General features: G+C 47.4%; 1 protein-coding gene and 1 long non-coding RNA gene across 7 annotated transcripts in view; both read right to left on the reverse strand.

Annotated features, from left to right (window-relative positions):
• Positions 1 to 20,881, reverse strand: part of THADA (THADA armadillo repeat containing) — a 359,588-nt gene that overhangs the window by 31,841 nt on the left and 306,866 nt on the right. For 4 of the 6 annotated variants that reach the window (XM_021924785.2, XM_021924787.2, XM_017947472.2 and 1 more), the window contains one exon: positions 17,064 to 17,195. The exons of 1 other annotated variant lie outside the window; for it this stretch is intronic. In XM_021924785.2, the coding sequence (XP_021780477.1) occupies positions 17,064 to 17,195 (132 nt within the window). Of the gene's footprint in view, positions 1 to 9,216; positions 9,729 to 17,063; positions 17,196 to 20,881 lie in introns of those variants that run through there. One more of the 6 variants, XM_017947474.3, reaches the window with a different exon arrangement.
• Positions 1,306 to 8,971, reverse strand: LOC116270272. Its single transcript, XR_004178242.1, has 4 exons — positions 8,437 to 8,971; positions 7,001 to 7,017; positions 5,773 to 6,900; positions 1,306 to 4,842 (listed from the first exon to the last, which is right to left on the reverse strand). It is a non-coding gene; the product is annotated as an uncharacterized LOC116270272 (long non-coding RNA).

Genomic DNA, 20,881 nt, shown 5'->3' on the forward strand with positions numbered 1-20,881 from the left:
TAGCCTGGACTCCCTCATATGGAATGGACTACAGTCACTAGAGAGAGAGAAAAACTTCCATTGTGTTTAAACCTCTGTTTGGCTTTTCTGTTACATGTAGACATCAGGATTACCAAAAGACACGCCAGATTTTGCCTTTCTTTAAAAAGAACACTCAATCTAAGTTTGTCTTTTTTTTCCCTTAGTGATTTGACAGCGTTAATTTCTATTTCATTTATATTAGTAGTTACTATAAAATGCCTAACAAACATATTTGCACATTTATTTTCGAAGAGCATTAGGACCTTGCTACTCCAAGTATGATCCCTTGATCAGCTATGTCAGCATCACTGGGGAGTTTTTAAGAAATGTAGAATCTCACGCCTTACCTAGGCCCACAGAAACAGAATCTCATTTTGACAAGATCCTCAGGTGACCTGTGTACATATTGCAGTGTGAAAACCACTACTCTTGAGACTGGCGTCCCCTCCCCATTTCTGTATAATGTGCAATCATCTCCCACTTTCCTTCTTATGCCTGTGATGGCTTCCACAGAGAGCCAAGTCAGCAGCAAGGCATCCCTGGCCTTTGAAAATCTGGTCCCCATCTACCTCTAGCTTTAGTGTTTGTCCTTCTCCCACCCTACCCCAACTCTCCACTCCTCATGCTGGACTAAATGTGTCAGTTCCCTAAATGTGTCACGGCACTTTCTGGGTATACACTAATCCCTCCCCAATATCCCACCCAACAGCTATCCTACTTCTTCCTTGCTAATTAATAGAAGGCCGATTTTGTTCTGGGAGGTGATGGTTCCAGTTCCAAGTGATATGCCTAGACGTGTCTCATTCTCCATTGCATGATACTTTCCCCTTCAGCCTACCCTCGTATCTGGGATGGCCATGTACCTGACCTGGCCAAGGATGCATACAGAAATACATGCTGGGGCGAGGGGGGCATTTAAAATACCTGGATAAAAAGAACCCTGTGAGAAGAAAAATGTATGTTCTTAACCCTTCTTTCCTACCTAAAATGTTGGGGTGTATCTGAGGTACACAAGCTATCCTGTAACCATGAGGACAAGCATGGGATCAAAGAGCCAACATGCTAAGGATGAGAAGCAGAAAGACCAAGCCAGGTCCTCAAGTGACAGTCTGTTTCTCTCTCCCCCCATTCCTTTCTCTTTAATTTGCTCCAAATTCACCCTCCTTTCATTTATTTTTAAGTTCCAGGGTACAAGTGCAGGATGTGCAGGTTTCTAACAAAGGTAAATGTGTGCCATGGTGGTGTGCTGCACCTATCAACCCATTATCTAGATATTAAGCCCAGCATGCATTAGCTATTTTCCTCATGCTCTCCCTCCCCGCACCCCACCCCTCAACAATACAGCTAAGCTTTTCATTATAAATATCGCCCTGTCTCCCTAAATCTCCCCACCCACCAAATCCACCACTCTAAAATAAGAACAGTGGGTTTTTAGTTCCCTGAGACTGAAATTATTTTCCCCCATGGGCTGAGCCAGCTAGCCCCCATCTAGGCAAACCTACCCTTCCTCTCACCTTCTTCCCTGGTTCCAGCTGGCTATGTCACGGGGCACCTTGCCTATTGGGGACTGATCTTTTTTTTAAAGTCTGTGATTTCAAGGGAGTGGATGTTGTGAAATAGAGTGAATAGAAACTGAAGTCTGAATGTAGTGAACTTTTCCCTGCCCCTACATGTGAATAATGACTTGCTGATAGAAGTAGCTTTTTCTTTTTCTTTTTTTTTTTTTGAGATGGAGTTTCGCTCTTGTTGCCCGGGCTGAAGGGCAATGGTGCGATGTTGGTTTACCAAAATCTTCGCCTCCCGGGTTCAAGTGATTCTCCTGCCTCAGCCTCCCGAGTAGCTGGGATTACAGGCATGTGCCACCACGCCTGGCTAATTTTGTATTTTTAGTAGAGATGGGGTTTCTCCATGTTGGTCAGGCTTGTCTCGAACTCCCAACCTCAAGTGATCCGCCCACCTCGGCCTCCCAAAGTGTTGGGATTATAGGTGTGAGCCATCGTGCTGGGCCAGAAGTAACTTTTTCAAAGATGAAAAACAATCTAAGATTTATGGACAAGGCTGTTCAAAGAGACTCAGTGCTGTTTGTAGCCAAGGTGGAAATTTCAGATTCCTAGATCTATTGTGGATAGGGAGAAAGGAAGGAAGGGAGGCGCTGAGGGTGGGGCGAGGGAGGCGCTGAGGGTGGGGCGGGGGAGGCGGGGGAAGAGAGCAAGAGGATAGAGGGTGGAGTTAGAACTGGCTGGAGAAGAACACAGGAAGGTCAGCGCTTTGGAAGATTTCTTGTGCCCATCTCTGAGTTCTAAAGTAGCGTGAACATGACAACCATTTCCAACAAATGGTGGTGACAGAAACAAATGAACCCACTTTGCTGGCACTGTTTTTCCCTAAGTGCCATGCTGCACACACTTTCAGCATGGATGGAAGGGCGATGGGGATCAGCACTGCATATTGGAGATGAATGAACATTTTATCTGAAACTGGGAATTCTGCCTCTACAGGTTCTGACCCACCCCTCACTGTGTGCTTGGGAAGCCACCAGAACAAGATTCCTGCTAGTTTCTCAGAGTCGAATCTGAAATATTTGGCCAGAAGCTAGATTGTGGTTGGACCAATCTCTTACAGCAACTCCTGCCCATTTCATCCGTCCCCAAAGGCCAGCGGTGGCGGCGGGGGCACTGAAAGGCTGCTGGGAGCAGCCCTGGACCCCGTGCATCTGGACAACCTCCTGGGCCTCGCGGGTGCTGAGCCAACATTTTTGAGTGTATATTTTAAAACCACAGCTTCAAAAGTATAAAAATAGTGTGAAAAATAAAAACAGGACTCACAATCAGAGCCTCAATCACTCTACTAGTTAGAGAGGTTAGAGAAATAATAAAATTAGAGGAACCAAACTGAAAGCTTTAAGAGCGTTCCCTTGCTTGGCAAGGAGAATCCTGGGGCCAGACTCGTGCAGGGCCCTTCCCTAAGTGCTTAAAGCAGCTCGGCTTCCACTTAAAACGTCTGTTATCACTCCTGTCTCCTTCGGGGAGTTATTTATGAAGAAGGTTTCCCAGCTAGCCTGCCAAGCAAGGCATCTCTAACAGGGGCTGGGCAGGCAGGAGGAGCTGAATGAGAAGCCCACAGAGGCTGTGCTGTACGATCCCACTTCTTCCAACACGCCCAGGCTGTAACTCAAAACTTGAAAACAACCCGAATCCTTTTCCAAACACAAACCCAATGTCTTCTGTCAGGTTCCATATATTTTCCTAACTCCATTCCCCACCCCGACCCACTCCACAGCAGAAACCAATTTTCTTAACAGAGCGGGTTCTTGGGAGTTTTCTAAGTGTTCTCATTTGGAACAGATTAAGGGGGCGAGGAGGCTAACCTGATTTTTTTTTTTAACTTTTGAAAACACACACACACACACACACACACACTTGAGGATCTGAAGCAGAACCACTACTATGTTCTATGAGTGGCTTTTAAAAGAGGGGGAATTTCATTTTCTGGTGTGATGGGACTGGGTTGCTTGGGGAGCCCTTATCAACTTGTCCCAGTGTAACTTGACCCCACAGGCTCATTGTTGGGGCCCTTGGGCTTGCCAGGAGGCTGAGCAGGGCACTGACTGAAGGGAAGCTGCCCATCTCAAACCCCATGTCTACATTCAACTCCAAAACCAGGCTGTGCTACAGAAACAATAGGTCTGCCTGTCGTGAGCCACTCTAGAATGTAACATGCTCCACTCTGCTGTGATGGAGGCCTCAGCCCTTAAAAAGCTTAGTGTAGGTGAGAGGAGGAGACTCATAAAGAAGGAGCAATGTAAGAGCTAAACTGTGTGGGTGTGACTTAAGTAGAGACACAAAGACTGGAAAGGCTTTGTGGGAAAGGAGGGCATAGGGCTGGGTAGAATCGTGACACTTAACCAGGTTGACCGGCTCAGGGAGGACCTGCCATGCATAAGCACAGTGGTGGAACAGGCACTGGGTGCCGAACTGCGGCCTCCCCTCTCCACTTCCCCATTCCTGCTCCCTTCTGAGTGTGGCTCCCTCCCTCCTGCCATTGCTCCATTTTTTTGGTCTCTACTAAGTGTATTCTTCCTCCCCAGTCCCCCTCAATTAAAAAGTTATCTTTCTAGTAAATTCTTGCTACGGGTAATGCAACTGCAAAGCTTGTGGGCTTGTTTCCTAAGGAAGTGTCTGCATTTTGGGTGATGTGTGTAGTCCTAAGAGATGGAACAGGGATCAGCAACCAAACTTACCAAGTTGGTGAGAACGTTTTGAACAAAATTCTTATTATTAATGGTTACTTCCTTATAAAATTAGCCATGTAAATTGCTAACAGAAAACATGATTTGGATATATGTAAAGGAAGGTCTGTTGATTTTAGGTGGCATACCACCTGAGAGGGTGGACTCCCAACAGTTTAGGAGCAGACGCTCTATCTAATTCATCCCTGTGTCCCCAGCTGTTAGTGCCCATGCGGGTGGCACTTTCCGGAACCTCAGTGGTTAGGACCTGGTAAAAATAAGAAGATAGCAGATTGCGAGAAATGAAGTTCCTGTCTCCCAAAACCCAGTCCTCCCCACTTACATAGAAATGGGCTTTTTAGCTGAGCATGCGTCCATTTAGTTCAACACATGATTTCTGAGCCTCTTCGGCTGAGACCTGTGGCAGATGACGAGGGCCTGGCCGATGAGATCCACGGAAGTGGTGCATGTGACTTCCAGGTTGGCCCCTCCCTCCTGCCTTCCTGCTCACCAGATTGTGGACATGGAAGTGGGAGCTGGCACTGCCATCTGGGGCCATGTGAGGGATGGTGTGTCTTGAAAATGTCAGAGCACTAAGAAAGAAGGTGTGGGCCTCTTACCATATGGACCATCACACCAGTCTACTGAGTGCTCTATGTGAGGAAGAAATAAGCTACTGACTTGTTGAAGCCACTACTAACTTCTCTCACAGATACCAAATCTATACCCTGACTAAAACACCAGCTGTTTCATGCTTGAAACCCCAGAAAATACTTCAGAAAGTCCATTTCAAGATACGCCCCAAGCTGACAGCCCTGGTTGTACTCCAGTAACTTCAGTACTTCAGCTGGAGGTGGGGAGGCAGGAGAGGGGAAAGGAGGGAGGGGAGAGGAGGGAGAGAGGGAGAAGACAAGCTGCTGTCAAGGCCAATTCTTTGTGTTTGATTCCCACCTGCTGTTCTCTGCCTCTGCTCCTGTAGATCAGCCTCACAAGAAATTCACTTCTGACAAACACAGTGACTGAAGTACAGCAAGGATTTCCTGGCCGGATCTCAGCTCACTGCAAGCTCCGCCTCCCGGGTTTACGCCATTCTCCTGCCTCAGCCTCCAGAGTAGCTGGGACTACAGGCGCCCGCCACCTCGCCCGGCTAGTTTTTTGTATTTTTTAGTAGAGACGGGGTTTCACCGTGCTAGCCAGGATAGTCTCGATCTCCTGACCTCGTGATCCGCCCGTCTCGGCCTCCCAAAGTGCTGGGATTACAAGCTTGAGCCACCGCGCCCGGCCAAGGGAGGGATTTCTTACTTTTAGCTCATCACGATGCATCAGTGAACAGGTCAGAGCACATCTCTCGAATACCATTCTCCTCCTGATGCTCATACACACATTCACATCCAAACTGGGGCTGTATACTCCTTACAAACAGACACTCTGAAAGGTGCACAGATTCCCAACACACCTTTCTATCTCAAAGTACACACCCTGCCCCATGTGTGCAGAGAACCACCCTCCCTGTACTGACCCACCATCACCAGAGCCACTCTCCATTCTGCTCTTCTGCCCATGAGAGGTCTTGCCATGGGGACTCCTGTAGTCAAAAAGAGAGCAGCAAAAACAAGGAAGCCCAGGCTTTCACAATCCACCAAGCATCTTCTGGGAGATCTGAGAACAGAACTGGAGAGTTTGGTAGGTTGGATGAGGGCTTCCCAGGTCTCTGGTGTCACCCTTTATGCCTCCTTGGATAACCGTAGGATGGTGAGGAAGGAGGGGCCACCAGCTTGGCCAGTGAGGGGGCCTCTCCTGGGCCCCACCCTTGCCCTGCAGAACTTCTCGGGCAGCACTGTCATGACAGCCTGGGTCTGACCTTCATCTGGCTGTTGGGATGGAAGAAGTCTATGGCTGAGTGAACTCAGGAGGGCAAAGGGCAGGTGCCAGTGCTGGCTGGGATGCTCAGGAGGGGTGCTCCCAATAGAGTCAGGCCTGAAGCTGGGGCTGGAGGAGTCATCCTCCTTGAACCAGGGATGAATGAGAAAGCAGTGGGGGGACCCATCTTGCCACCCCTGACAGAGCAGTGACCCTAACACCTGAAACTGGCTTAGGTTAAAAAAGGAAGCCTGCTCGCCACAGTGAAAAGAGAAATCCTGCATTGTGATATGGCCTTGCTGAGGAAAGCGGAAGTTCCTGAGGAAAAGGAAAGCAGAGAAGAGGAGAGCTGAGGCCATGAGCTGGAGAAGGAAGATCACCAGGCACCAGGCTTGCCCTAACAGGGAAGACAACACCCTGCAGCCGCGTCAGCACCAGATGGCCTACGCCTCAGACCGAGGGCTTATCATCACCCACAGGGGTCAGTCGCCGTGGCCAGAGCTCGGCTTTCAGAAGCAGCAAGAGTCGGGGCAAAGTGATGCAAAAATGACCCTCATTTCCTCGAAAGGAGCCTGTTGTTGTCTCTCTGGGGATTAGTCACTGGGAGGCCATGGTAACAATCCCATCACCCCAGCAACCAGGCCCAGCCAGGGTACTCACTGGCACTCGTAACTGGCCAGCAGATCGAAGACGTTTGCACCTGCTTTTGCACATCATGGGAGCCGCTGCCAGTGACGCACTCGCTGAGACGCAGGTGAACGTCAGGGGGCCCAGGCTCTCTGGAACAGCAACTGACAGCACATGCAACTTGGAATGCGGCAACTGGAGCTCCGCTGTGCCCGCCCACTGCAGCTGGCAGGAATGGGGGTGGAGGTGCGGACGATGGCCTACCTTGGTCAAATCTCTTTCTTTTGAAGGAATAAATGAGAAAACAGATAACTGGCTCCCACATAACTATCTTCCTTCAAAAGCCATTTCCCCTCACCCTCCACTGGTTCACAGCGGGGTAGGACCGCAATTCCTAGCTTCTTCTGTTTCCTCCCCTGCAGCCCCACTGACAATAAGAGGAAGACCCAGTCAGCCATGGAGAGAGGCCCAGAGAGACCAAGGCAGTGGAATCCTGGGCTGACTCAGGGTGTGGTTTGATTGCTGACTGCTGAGAGATGGCTGGTTTCACAGAACACTTAGTTCTTCCCACCCCAGTGTTGCTGGAGTTCTTCCAAGCCCTCTTCTCAAGGCAGTGTTCCATCTTCTCTGCCCTTACCCTACACCACCCCATCTCACCCCTGCCAGCTCCTCTCTACCCTCTGAGTCTGGATTATTCTCAGGTGGGTATCCCTACATTTCTGTCACTTCCTCTGTAAAAATCAAGGCTTGGGGAACAGTAGAGGTACTATCCTGGGCCTCAGGAGACGGTGTCATAGACCTCGTTTTTCTACTCATTATGTGACACTGTGGAAATCATTTACCTTTCCTGGGCTTCAATTTCCACATCTCTAAGTTAGAGGCTCTAAAACCCTCAAGTCATGGGATTCCCTCCCTCCAGGAGGGGCACTGGAGAACAGGAACAGCAGCAGCCTTAACAGAGGACCACCTGCCATCTCTTGCTGCATCTGCCCTCTATTCCCTTTCCCCAGGGCACACTCTGGTATCTGAGCTCTGGTCCCCAAGCCATTTTCTTACGCTGTGACTCCAGTGTCTTCTTTCAAACACAACAGTGAGTTTAGAAGACCTTCAGTGCATCCCTTTCTCTTAACTCCTGGGTTCTAAACTAGATGCCAGGTTTGGACTCCTTTCCCTGACTCAGAGAGGCTCGGAGAGTGCAGGCCTCTGTCACCAGAGCTCCAACTCTGGCTCTGACACTTATCTGCCTTGGGACTTTGGGCCCATTCCTTCAACTCTCTGAACTTCTGCATATTCACATCTAAAATGGAGGAAGTATAGTAGGTGCCTATAGTCCCAGCTACTCAGGATGCTGAGGTGGGAGGATCCCTTGAGCCCAGGAGTTCAAGACTGCAGTGAGCTACAAGCGTGTCTGTGAACAGCCACCAGTATTCCAGCCAGAGTGATGCAGTGAGAACCCACCTTTAAAAACATAAAAATATAAATAAAATGGAGGAGATAATAAAGTATCTCACAGTGTTGTGAGGATCAAAGGGGATAAAAAGAAACAGGAGCATCAAGAGGGAGGTGATGAGGTTCTCCTTCCCCTGTCCCCCTACTGGTCTGCTCAGAGTGGGAAAGAGCAGACAGGGCTCTGGGAGGAAGGGGCCACCTCCCCTAGGCCTTCCAGATCGATTCATGCAGCCTTGGCTCTGGTCCCTCACCTGGGACCTGATGAGCAACTGACGAGTATCCCCCTGCTGGGCGCTTCCCAGGGCCGGCCCTGAGCTAGGCATGTGGGCCCCTATGGATGAAACTCTTGCTCAAGAAATTTCATCCTGCATGATCCAGTATGCAATGACAAGGGAGAGAAGGAGTTAGTCCAGGATTTTCTACAGTGGCCAGTCTTAGTAGATGCTCCATCAGTTCCTCATCAGCTGTTGAATTCATGTCTCTAGGAAGAGGAGAGGACTAAGGCAGGCGATTTAATCTGCCATAACAAGAAAATGCTGTGACCTCAAGGCAATTTCACAACACAGAATCCAAACAGTTTCCCCCACCAGATAGATCTGAAAAACACTAAGGTTCTTACTGGGTTTAACTACTTTGACAGATGCATTCCTCGATTCATTCATTCAGTTGATCATCAAACAGTGATTCTTATTGAATATCTATTATGTGCCAGGTTCTGAGAATATAGCGGCAAACAAACAAGACAAAAATCCTACTTTCTTGGAACTTTTTTTTTTTTAAGACAGAGTTTCATTCTTTCACCCAGGCTGGAGTGAAGTGGTGCAATCTCAGCTCACTGCAACCTCTGCCCCCTGGGTTCAAGCAATTCTTCTGCCTCAGCCTCCTGAGTAGCTGGGATTACAGGTATGCACCACCACGCCCAGCTAATTTTTGTATTTTTAGTAGAGAGGGGGTTTCACCATGTTGGTCAGGCTGGTCTCGAACTCCTGACCTCAGGTGATCCACTCGCCACGGCCTCCCAGAGTGCTAGGATTACAGGCGTGAGATACCGCGCCCGGCCTCTTGGAACTTTTATTCCGGTGGAGAGAAAACAAATAAATAAAATTATGCAGAGAATTAAACCAGTGGGATGAATGACAGCAAATAACTGGGTGGTTACTGTAGTCTGAGAGGTCAAGGCAGTACCCCTGTGCAGATGACACTGAAGCTGAGATTGGAATTATATGAAGGAGTCAGCCATGCGGGACGAGGGAAGAATATTCCAAGCAGAGGGAACAGCTATTGCAGAGGCCCTGAGGTTGGAATGGGCTTGGGAGTGGGAAAACCCGAAAGAAGGCTGGAGTGGCTAGGGGAGGAGTGGCAGGGGCTGGACTGGTTAGGATTTTGTATGTTACCTTAGGAATTTAGGTTTTACCCAGATTAAGATGGGAAGCCAAGACAAGAGTTCTGAGCAGGACAGCAGTATCATCTGTTTTACTCCTGAAGAAGCGAGCCTGGATTTCAGCAAACAAAAATGGAGGCAGGAAGACCAGGCTGCAGAAGTCTGGGGAGAGATGGTGGTGGCTTGGACTAGCACATGAAACAAGCCTGGTGGACAGGCACTGTGTAAGTATTTGTTGAATGAATGAACAAATGAATGATTGAATACCCTTATCTGACCACTTCTCATCTCATACTTAAATAGTAAGAAAAATCTCTAGACTATCTTAAGTAGGAGTAAGAGAAGGGGTCAGAAAACAGTTTAGAGTTTTGGCTTTGTTTTGTTTTTTTGAGACAGGGTCTCACTCTGTTGACCTGGCTGGAGTGCAGTGGCATGATCATGGCTCATTGTAGCCTCGACCTTCTGGACTCAAGTGATCCTCCCACCTCAGCCTCCTCAGTAGCTGGAACCACAGGCATGCACCACTACACTTGGCTAATTTTAAAAATTTTTTGTAGAGATAGGATCTCCCCATGTTGCTCAGGCTGGTTTCGAACTCCTGGGCTCAAGTGATCTGGCTGCCCCGGCCTCCGAAAGTGCTGGGATTACAGGTATGTGCCACTGTGACTAGCCCCAACTTAGAATTTTAAAGTAGACACATATAAATGATGAATGGCCAGGCACGGTGGCTCACGCCTGTAATCCCAGCATTTTGGGAGGCCAAGGCAGGCAGATCACTTGAGGTCAGGAGTTCAAGACCAGCCTGGGCAACACGTAGTAGCCCCATCTCTATTAAAATACCAAAATTAGCCAGCCATGGTGGTGTGTGCCTGTAATCCCAGCTACTCGGGAGGCTGAGGCAGGAGAATTGCTTGAACACAGGAGAAGGAGGTTGCAGTGAGCCAAGATTGCACCACCGCACTCTCGCCTGGGCGCCAAGAGTAAAACTCCGTCTCAAAAAAAAAATAAATAAATAAAAATAAAAATAAAAGGAAATGATGGAGGCAAATAAGTGTAACTCATCTGAAGAGGAATTTAGGCCAGGCTTGGAGATAGGCAGGAGGATATATTCTAGTATAAAGTGATTCTAACTTTTTTGGGTCATTCTTCTTTAGAAAAAGGTACTTGGTACATCTATAATATTGAGTCTGGGGCCAGGCTCTGGCACCACAGAGCAGAAAAGGCACTTTGAAGACAATATACCTGAGGTGATTAGGAAAGAGCCTATGGAAGGCAGGAGAAGGAGGGAGGCAGTCAGTACTTGCGGAGCCCTTCTAGTGCCTGACCCTGTGATCTGGCAGGAACTGAAAAAAGCACAGGGCCTGCTGCAGGTCTGAGACTGGTGGGCAGCCTTAGAGGTTCCAGGGGTGGAAGCATCTGTGACTCAGTGTGAAGTCCCACAGGCCTGGGGCTTTGCTGACTGAGCTGTCTCACTCCATGGGGCCACTGGAAAATGTCACAGTGACCCAGGCCTCCCTATCTCTCTCCTCCCAGGCTTCCCTCCCTGTTTGCTCAAGGGTCGGGGCATATGAGAAGTGTTCATCCTTTCATGCTGGCTCACGGGCTCTGTGTGGGTGACGATGATGCCACATGTATATGTGTGTGCAGATGTTGGTTTTTTCCTTCTTTGCCTTGCCCTGGCTACATGGCTGCTTGGACTCAACCTCACAATGCCACTTGCCTACTGCTCCATTCTCTAACCTCTGAGTCTCATTTTTCTACATCTCACTCCTACTTCCCTTCTTCCACTTCCCTGCTAAACACCATTGTTATTCCAGTCTCTACAGGTCACCATGCCAAGCACAGGAGGCTCCTTCGGTGTCTCCCAGGTAACCCAGGGCCATGGTCCCTGCAGCCCCAGGCTGGCTCTCTGGTCCTGTAATCCAAGACACAGACTTCAGAGGTAGGAGTGAGGAGGGACCCAACACTACAGGCTGCAAACTCAGCCTACCAGACCCGGACAGTGCGCGAGTCAGCAAGACTGCCACCCTAGTTGGTATGAATCAGTGAAAAACGCTGCCCCTTGAGCTGGTTCCAGCAGAGAAGGTCTGCCTGCTTGTTCCGGAGTTTCCTTATTTCAAAGCGTACTCTCATGCTTCTTTTGCCACCTGACTGTGGTGAAAAGTCAATCCATTAACACAAATTGAGCACCCACTGTGTACCTAATAGAAAACAGTCTCTAAGTTCATGAGGGCTAGTTGGGAAGAGAGAACTAAAGCACAGGAAAGGGAAAATGATAAAAGTGTAAAACAGCAAAGGCTCTGTGATGATACAATAACCAAATGCTGCAGCGGTTCAGGGAATGGGGAGATCCCGGAGGGCAGGGGTGCTGTCAAGAAGATGGGATTTAATGCATTCCCACTAAATGTCCATATTTGGCAGGACAAGCAGAAGTTTTACATGACTTTTTGTGGGCAAGGGGCCTGCTAGGAAAGAGGGACCAGAATTTACTTGGAGACAGTATTCTAACAAAAAGAGCTACAGCTGATCTGCCTGCTTGCCTACCCACTACCCCCTTTAAAGGTCTTACATATACATTTTTCCATAATAAAGTTTCTACCAAGAAGTCATCCTTCTTGAACCAAAACACTAACAACAGGCATGAAATCTGGCACCCCTTGCTCAGTGCCTTCGCTTATCCTGTATCAACTCAAGCAGAAACTGTTTTCCCTTTTTTTTTTTTTTTTGAGATGGAGTCTCGCTCTGTTGCCCAGGCTGGAATGCAGTAGTATGATCTCAGCTCACTGCATCACTGCGGAAACTCCACCTCCGGGGTTCAAGCAATTCTCCTGCCTCAGTCTCCTGAGTAACTGGGACTACAGATGCACACCACCATGCCCAGCTAATTTTTATATTTTTATTAGAGATGGGTTTTCACCATGTTGGCCAGGCTGGTCTTGAACTCCTGGCCTCAGGTGATCTGCCCACTTCAGCTTCCCAAAGTGCTGGGATTACACGTATGAGCCACCACACCTGGCCGGAAACTGTTTTCTGAGCCTTACAAAAGGAGACGGGAACGGGAGCAGGCCATCTAAATTAGGTGGCCAACAGTGGCTGAAGCTGAAAGAGCAAGAGAGGGAGATCCAGTGCCAGGAAAAGCAAGAAGCCTGAGGGAAGTCCAGAAAGCCATCCCCCTGCCTGCCCTGTCCCCATGGCCCATCCAGCTCCCAGAAGCACCCTGCCTCCGCTAAGTGGAACATATGGGGTTCTGCCTGGCGACCTCCTGATCTAGCCATCCTTAAGTCCATCCTGGAGTCCTTCGGTCTAACTCTCTGCAGTATTTCCAGCTAAGCCACACCAGATAACTTGCATCGGAGTGAAAGAGCTCTACAAAAAGAAAAGGCTCAGGTCCCCCTGGCTTGTAGGAAAGGCTATGGAAGAACCCCAATCACTGGATTCTTTCTTTTAGCCCTTCTAACCTTCTAAGATACCTTTCTTATCTTCTCTTCCTCTGAAGGCAGCTTCACAAATTTGTACCTGCATGGGTTCCTCCCCTGCTGCTCTCTCCCAGAACTCTGCCTAACTTAAGAATCGTACAAATGCCGGGATTTAAAGTTAAATATTGTCCAGGTTGTTTTTCCCACACAGAGGCCTTTGTTCAAATGAAATCTGACATTAAATCCCCGATGTGGTATATAAAACAGATCCAAGTGGCCGCTTGGTGGAAGAGGGTGGGGAGCTGCAGAGACAGCCTTGAGCATCTCCTGCTCTTTCATTAGAGCTCTTTCCTCAGCATTTCAAGGCCTGAAGTCAGAGCAGGGAAAGGAGGAAGGCGGAGCCTTGCCTGGAGTCTGGCCCACACATTTTTTTCCTCCTAGCTGCGAATTTCAATCCTTTACTCTTAAGTCCTGGAAATGTCATTTCTTCCATTCCCTTCTGCAGGCTCCATGATTGGTACAGAGTGGGGAGGGAGGGGCAGAGAGGGTCCTGCAGCTGGGGCTCCCTGATGTCCATACTTCTAAGGGCTGAGGGTGCTTCGGATATTGCAGGGAGAAAGTTGTTGACAGGCTGTGAGTTTCATGCTTCCCTATGCGGGGTGAAGCATGTGCAGGAGATTCCAGCAGGCAAAAAAGGTGAGTAAGAAATCCATTCTCAGGAGGGCCGGCTAATCATGGCATTATTTTCCCCAGGCCTTCTAGAATCATTAACTAATTCAAATCTAGACCTAAAGCCAATTATTCAAAACGATATCTTAGGGTGAGGAAGTCTGAATGACTGCATTTAACGCTTGCCTCTTCTACAGGTTCCAGAAAGTGCAAGCATTTAACACTTGCCTCTTCTACAGAAAGAAAGATCTGTTAAGGAGCACTGGAGATCCCAGGATAGCTGTGCTGCGTTCTGAGGAAGGCAGGACAGAGCTCAGTCTATTCTGTTCCCACAGGAGATGAAGGTCTCCCTTTGCCCTCTCCATTTCTATTGTCGAGCTTCCAAGACCTAAGGAATACTTCGTCCTGGATCTCAGTGACTTGTGGCCTCTGACTGCCTTTCCCGATTTCCTGGTAGTTTCACTTCCTGGAATGCCACGGTCTGACTTCTACATCAGTGCCAGAGGCATGCCTCGGTATTTTTCCCTGGACACCTCATAGGTTTGAAACTCTGAAGTCACCTCATGCTTTCCCTTCTCTCCCACCTCCCACAGCAGCACTTCCCATGTGGAGATTACCCAAACCCCAACCAGTACTCTCACACATCAGTCCTCTCCTCTCCACCCCATCCCTACTGAGAGCAGCTGGAGAGGACTGTCGCTGCCAGCCCCCAGCTGATTTCCCTGCTTAATAAATCTCCTTACTCATCCCCAGCCCTGGCCCATCTCACACACTGCTGCAGAGATTCCACAAGTATGTTTCCTGTAACACCAGTCTCCTCTGAGTGCCTTCCCACCTCATTCCTGCTTTAAACCCTCTCCAGCTTCCCATTACCTGCAGAAGGAGATCGGGGCTTGGTACTGAGCCATCCCACAAGCGGGTGCCCCTGCCTTGCTCAGTTCATTTCCTGCTCCTCTTCCTTTCCTGGCCTAAGCCTGTGTTCTGACCACAGAAGTCCACTCACTGCTGCCCAATTAGCTCCCAGATTCTCCCCAACTCCAGGCTTTGGCTCCAACTTCTCTTTCTGCATTGACTGTTCTGCTCTCATTTGTGTCACATCTCTCCCTTCCTTTGGGCCCACTCCACTCTCCAGACCCTTTCCAGAGAGACCCCACAGAATGCACCTCCTAATTCCTCAAGCTCCTCCAGCAGGCTGCTAGAAGACAGTCTGAGAGCAGAGCTCCGTCTGCATCCATCCCTCACTGACAGTGGGAGATCTCAGAGGTGTGGAGCTCTTGCGTTGTATTTCTTTCTTGGAGGAAAACTGAGAACTAACTTTAATTTTTTCATTGTAATTTTAACTTCTCAAAGAAGACGTTAAATATTAACACAACTTAATAATGTTATTTTACTGTGGCATTTAGCCAACCACTGATTTGGGGACAAAAGAAACAACATGTACTTTTAAGGTAGTTAAGACTCAATGGTAATTAACGTGGAACACCAAAGAGGAAAACATCAGCAGTGATTCTACAAAATCCTTGTATGTTGAATGAATGTGAAGTTACCACCAGCACTTGATATCCTTGAGAGATGGTAAAACAAGACAATATTGTTCTTTTTTTTTTTCCTGAGACGAAGTCTTGCTCTGTCACCCAGGCTGGAGTACAGTGGCACTATCTCAGCTCACTGCAACCTATGCATCCCAGGTTCAAGAGATTCTTCTGCCTCAGCCTCCCGAGCAGCTGGAATTACAGGTGCCCACCACCACGCCAGCTAATTTTTGTATATTTAGTAGAGATGGGGTTTCACCATATTGGCCAGGCTGGTCTTGAACTCCTGACCGCAAGTGATCCACACGTCTCAGCCTCCCAAAGTGCTGGGATTACAGGCGTGAGCCACTGCGCCTGGCCTAAAACAAGACAATATTGTTCTGATGAATCAGTTGCCTAACTTCTGATTAAAGAAAAAAATCAGGGTCCTGAAAAAATTCTCAGTCCTCAGCTACTTTTCAGTCTAAAGAAAAAGATCTATATTTTATGCTTAAGAAAATCAAGCTGGGCTGGGTACGGAATCTACTGTGTATTATATTCCAACAAATGTTTACTGAGCACTCACTGGGCTTTCTGTGTGTCCTTCTAAGCAAATGCTGCAATTGGAAAAATGAATAAATTAGCAATAGCAGAATTTTAGCTACTGGAGAAGTCTGGCAGGTTGGGGGCTGAGGCGAGCCTGCTTGCATATCACTCGTGGCTCGGTTCCAAATGCTATCCTCCTGAGAGGAAAAGCTGATCTAGGCGAAACCTGCCCTGGTGCAGTATCACTGAGAGATTATTCCAAAACTAGCTTCTTCCACATAGGCAGAGAAGCATGCACAGACCATTTAGACTGCGGATTCAGATCCTGGAAGGTTCACACATCTCGGGAGGCTTCCAGGGAACACAGTCCTGTGTTCTGCCTTGGCAAGCAGCCCCAGCCAGAGTAACTGATGTGGGGCCTTGCATCAATTACAAAGGCTATCTGGCTTCCTCTTCTCTCATTCTGTTGTCTATTAAGGTGAACTTCTTTGCTCAGCTTTGATCCCTTGCCTCAAAACAGTGTTCTTGCTTCTCATTGGGACGGTTGATCCAGAGACCTTTCCTGACACCCAGCCCCAAGAGGATCCAAGTCCACTAAAGCAGGCATCCTCCTAGATGGCCGCTTGTCCAGAGGTGTGATCTTACGTCTATTCCATCTGCCCCCTGTCTCTTCCATCCAGCAGCCCATTTTCTACCCACAGCCTGAGTTCCTTTTTGCTTTTGTAGCATTTGCCATTACATGCACATGACCCCGGGCCCGGGGCTGTAACCGCTTATACTATGGCTGTGACCTCAGGACTACCCAGCTAGGGTGCTCTTCTTTCCAATCCCCTCTTCCCTCCTGGGTTCATGTCATTATCAAATGAGCAGCTAGGACACAAAGTAGAGAAACTTAATGTACACATAATCATTTGTCGCTTTCTGTCACATACAAAAACTCACACAGGAACAAAATGATGGTTTTGTGATTCCTGAGTTATGGAACCACACAGATAATAGAGACTTGGCCTTATTTAAAACCGATGACAATGTAACTAGCAAAAGACCTAACAGTTTATTAAATTTCTACCTTTAAAAATAATTTTTCTCTAGGATGTCCTAGAGCAGGGGTCAGCAAACTATGGCTAGTAGATCAAATCTGAGAAGCTGCCTATTTTTGTAAGTACAATTTTATTGGAACACAGTCATGCCCATTTGTTTACCTACTGTTTGTGGCTTTCCCACTAAAATGGCAGAGTTAAGACAGAGACCAAATGACCAACAACGCCTAAGATACTATCTGGCTCATTATAGAAAAGTGTGCCAACCCCTATCCTACAGCAATAAGGCAATGCGAAAGGATAAGAACGAGGTACCTGTTGACTGGCAGGTATTTTCTTGTGACATGGCAGTTGTCACAGTTTCCGTGGCTGCATCTCTAACAGCTTGCTCCTCACTCTGCAGAAGGGTAAGGACACACTTCCAGAGAGCAAGTGTATCCTGCAACTCTAAGAAGACCAAAAGGAATCTGAATTACCTAGAATGCAATTAACAGGCAGGTGCAAATACTGCTTCAAATCCCTGGTGGAAGAGAGGAGCACTGAATGAGTTGCAGCTATTCCTTTTTTTCTGGGTATTGTTAAGATAGAAAGAGTGTTAGACAAATACTGGCAAAGAGAGACTCCTAAGGGAGCAGATTTGGAAATGTCTTTTTTGGGGGTGAGGAGGTAGGCTTTCTGGAGGCAACCAGCCCTAGGCAAGGCCTCCAGAAGATGCTGCCCAGCTGACAAAGACCTGGTGCCCTACTCTTCTAGTTGAGTCCTGATTCTCTAGAAGAAAACTTTATGCATAAGACTGCTTTGGAGAAACTGGCCCAGTGTTGATTCAAGTGTCTGAGCCTATAAATTCTGAAAGTGAAGCATCAATCAAGATTATGCTGTGGGGGCATGAATAAAAAGAGGCTGGGTATGGTGGCTCACACCTGTAATCCCAGCACTCTGGGAGGCTAAGGTGAGTGGATCACGAGGTCAAGAGATTGAGACCATCCTGGCCAATATAGTGAAACCCCATCTCTACTAAAAATACAAAAATTAGCTGGGCGTCATGGCAGGCGCCTGTAGTCCCAGCTCCTTGGGAGGCTGAGATGGGAGAATCGTTTGAACCTGGGAGGCAGAGGTTGCAGTGAACTGAGATCGTGCCACTGCACTCCAGCCTGGTGACAGAGCGAGACTCCATCCTCGCCCCCAACCAAAAAAAAAAAAAAAAAAAAGAGAAAGACCCATGATAAAGGCAGCAACTTGTGTCCCACGTATGTAGGGGGTCCACTATCTGAATGCCATTATTACTCCTGGACACTGATCTGTCTATTCAGCCTGTGCTAGGTGCTGCTGTGGACAATGAACAATAAAAGATAGTATCTTGTCCTGAGCAATCAAAAGGAATATAAAGTCAAAAACACAAAGCAATGAGTTGTCAAGAACAAAACTGCGTGGCTGTGACTCATAAGAGGAAAAATGAAAGTGGACTGCTGTAACTGACATAGAATTCAAGATGAAAGTGAGAGGTGAGCATGGCCTCCCAGAAAGGGTACCTCCGGTCCAGGTGGGGTGGGCCTGGGCTTGTGGAGGGTTATCACTGGAGAGCCATGGAAGACCACCACGCAGCATCGCCATCCTTTCAATGGAGAAACTACCCTGCCCTAAGAACTCCCCTTTGTCTATTCTCTCCCTCATCTGTACATGGAGAACCTGGTTTCAGAGTCACTGATGCTTTAGTCATACTAATAAAACAGTGGCTCCATTTGGGGTTTCATTCTCTTCTTTTCATTACAGATCTGATTTTAAATTTTACTCAGCCTTTCAGTCTCCAACCTTTCTAGCTGTTCTGTAAGGGTTCAATACCTTCCTTTCTTAATATTTTCCTCTTTTAACATGGTCATCATTTATATCCTTCAAATCCTTCCCTTTTCAGTCCATTTCAATTTTTCTTTTTCCTTAAATGACTTTGCTGTGCCCTTGACTTTTCTCATGTACTTCTTTTTTTTTTTTTGAGATGAAGTTTCACTCTTGTTGCCCAGATAATAGAGACTTGGCCTTATTTAAAACCGATGACAATGTAACTAGCAAAAGACCTAACAGTTTATTAAATTTCTACCTTTAACAATAGTTTAAAAGGCTGGAGTGCAATGGTGCAATCCCGGCTCACTGCAACCTCCACCTCCCGGGTTCAAGTGATTCTCCTGCCTGAGCCTCCCGAGTAGCTGGGATTACAGGTATGCACCACCACACCCGGCTAATTTTGTATTTTTAGTAGAGACAGGGTTTCACACCATGTTGGTCAGGCTCAAACTCCTGACCTCAGGTAGACCCAGCCTCCTCAGCTTCCCAAAGTGCTGGGATTACAGGCATGAGCCGCTGTGCCTGGCCTCTCATGTACTTTTACGTCCTTTGCTTCTACCTATTCAGTACCTTTTTTCATTGAGATGGGGTCTCACTATGTTGCCCAGGCTAGAGTGCAATGGCACAAGGGCTCACACTACAGACTCGACCTCCTGGGGTTCAAGGAATTCTCCTGCCTTAGCCTCCTGAGTAGCTGGAACTATAGGTGCGCGCCACCACATCTGGCTAATTTTTTAATTATTTGTAGAGAGAGGATCTTGCTATGTTGCCCAAGCTGGTCTCGAATTCCTGGGTTCAAGTGATCTTCCTGCCTCATCCTCCCAAAGTGCTAGGTTTATAGGCATGAGTCACTGTGCCTATTTTTCATGTTCTTATAGGCACAGGACCCAATTTCACAAAGGAATTCCAGGTTATTCCATACACATTTTACCTGTTATGAGCTAGGGTTTGAGTAGTTAAAGTCACCCAGAAAATGTGCTGCAAAATGGTATTAACTTTACTGGAGAAGCTTTACTAAGGTTTGTCATCCTTTGCTCTTATTCCTCCGGGTCTAATGATTAAATCACAATCACAGAAGGTCCCTTCTCAATATATCTCTCTGGCTGTAAGAAAAATGCCTGAAGTCACTAAGAAGAAAAAAGTTAAAACCATATTGAAGAAAACATTGTATCCTAGAGAGATACAGGGACATGAGACCCTTTATTGGTCCGAACTCCTACATTTAAAATTTGAATCTCACTATCTAAAAAACAGTTCCCTCCTTTATTCTGTAAATCCTTTCTCCACAACTATACTGAAAGCTTCTTGGAGGCAGTGACCATGTCTGATTCTTGAGGGCTGAGCATGGAAGAGGTACACAAAAATATAACTCTACTAATAGATGAGAAGAGAATCAGAGCATGTTAATATGGGATTAAATGCGGCAGGAGAGGGCAGGGCTGGGGTTGAAGATGGCTTTAGAACCTGGGTTTTCCTTTTATTAAACCCTATGCTTAAAAGCAAAACAAAAAAACAAAATAACACCATTTAAAAATTTTTTAAAAAAGAACTATGCTTTTCAATTCCTTAGGATTTTCTCAAGCTTGGTTCTTACACATCATTGACATGCTGCCCTTTCCTATTACTCTTGACACACAGAGTAGCAGTCAGGAGAGACATGGAGGTGTACAACATGCTGGAAACCAGCTAAGATCTGTACATCCATTTAATTTCAAAATATCTCCACCTTTACGTCCCAAAGATCCTAATATGGTTTGGATTCACAAATCTCATGTCGAATTGGAGTGGATGGTAGGAGGTGAATGAATCATGAAGGCAGATTTCCCCCTTGCTGTTCCCATGATAGTGAGTGAATTCTCACAAGATCTGATCGTTTAAAAGTGTGTGGCACTTCTCTCTGCTCTCTGACTCTCCTGCTCTGCCATGGGAAGCTGTGCCTTGCTTCCCCTTTGCCTTCTGCCATGATTGTAAGTTTCCTGAGGCCTACCAGCCATGCTTCCTGTTAAGCCCATGGAACTGTGAGCCAATTAAACCTCTTTTCTTGATGAACTGCCCAGTCTCAGGTAGTTCTATATAGGAGTGTGAGAATGCACTAATACAGAAAATTGGTACTGGAAATGGAGCACTGCTATAAAGACATTTCCACCTGAAAATGTGGAAGCAACTTTGGAACTGGGTAACAGGCAGAGGTTGAAACAGGGCTCAGAAAAAGACAGGAAGATGTGGGAAAGTTTGGAACTTCCTAGAGACTTGTTGAATGGTTTTGACCAAAATGCTGACAGTGATATGTGCAGTGA

This window comes from Papio anubis, chromosome 14 (genome assembly GCF_008728515.1).
Source record: "Papio anubis isolate 15944 chromosome 14, Panubis1.0, whole genome shotgun sequence".
NCBI classification, from domain to species: Eukaryota; Metazoa; Chordata; class Mammalia; order Primates; family Cercopithecidae; genus Papio; species Papio anubis.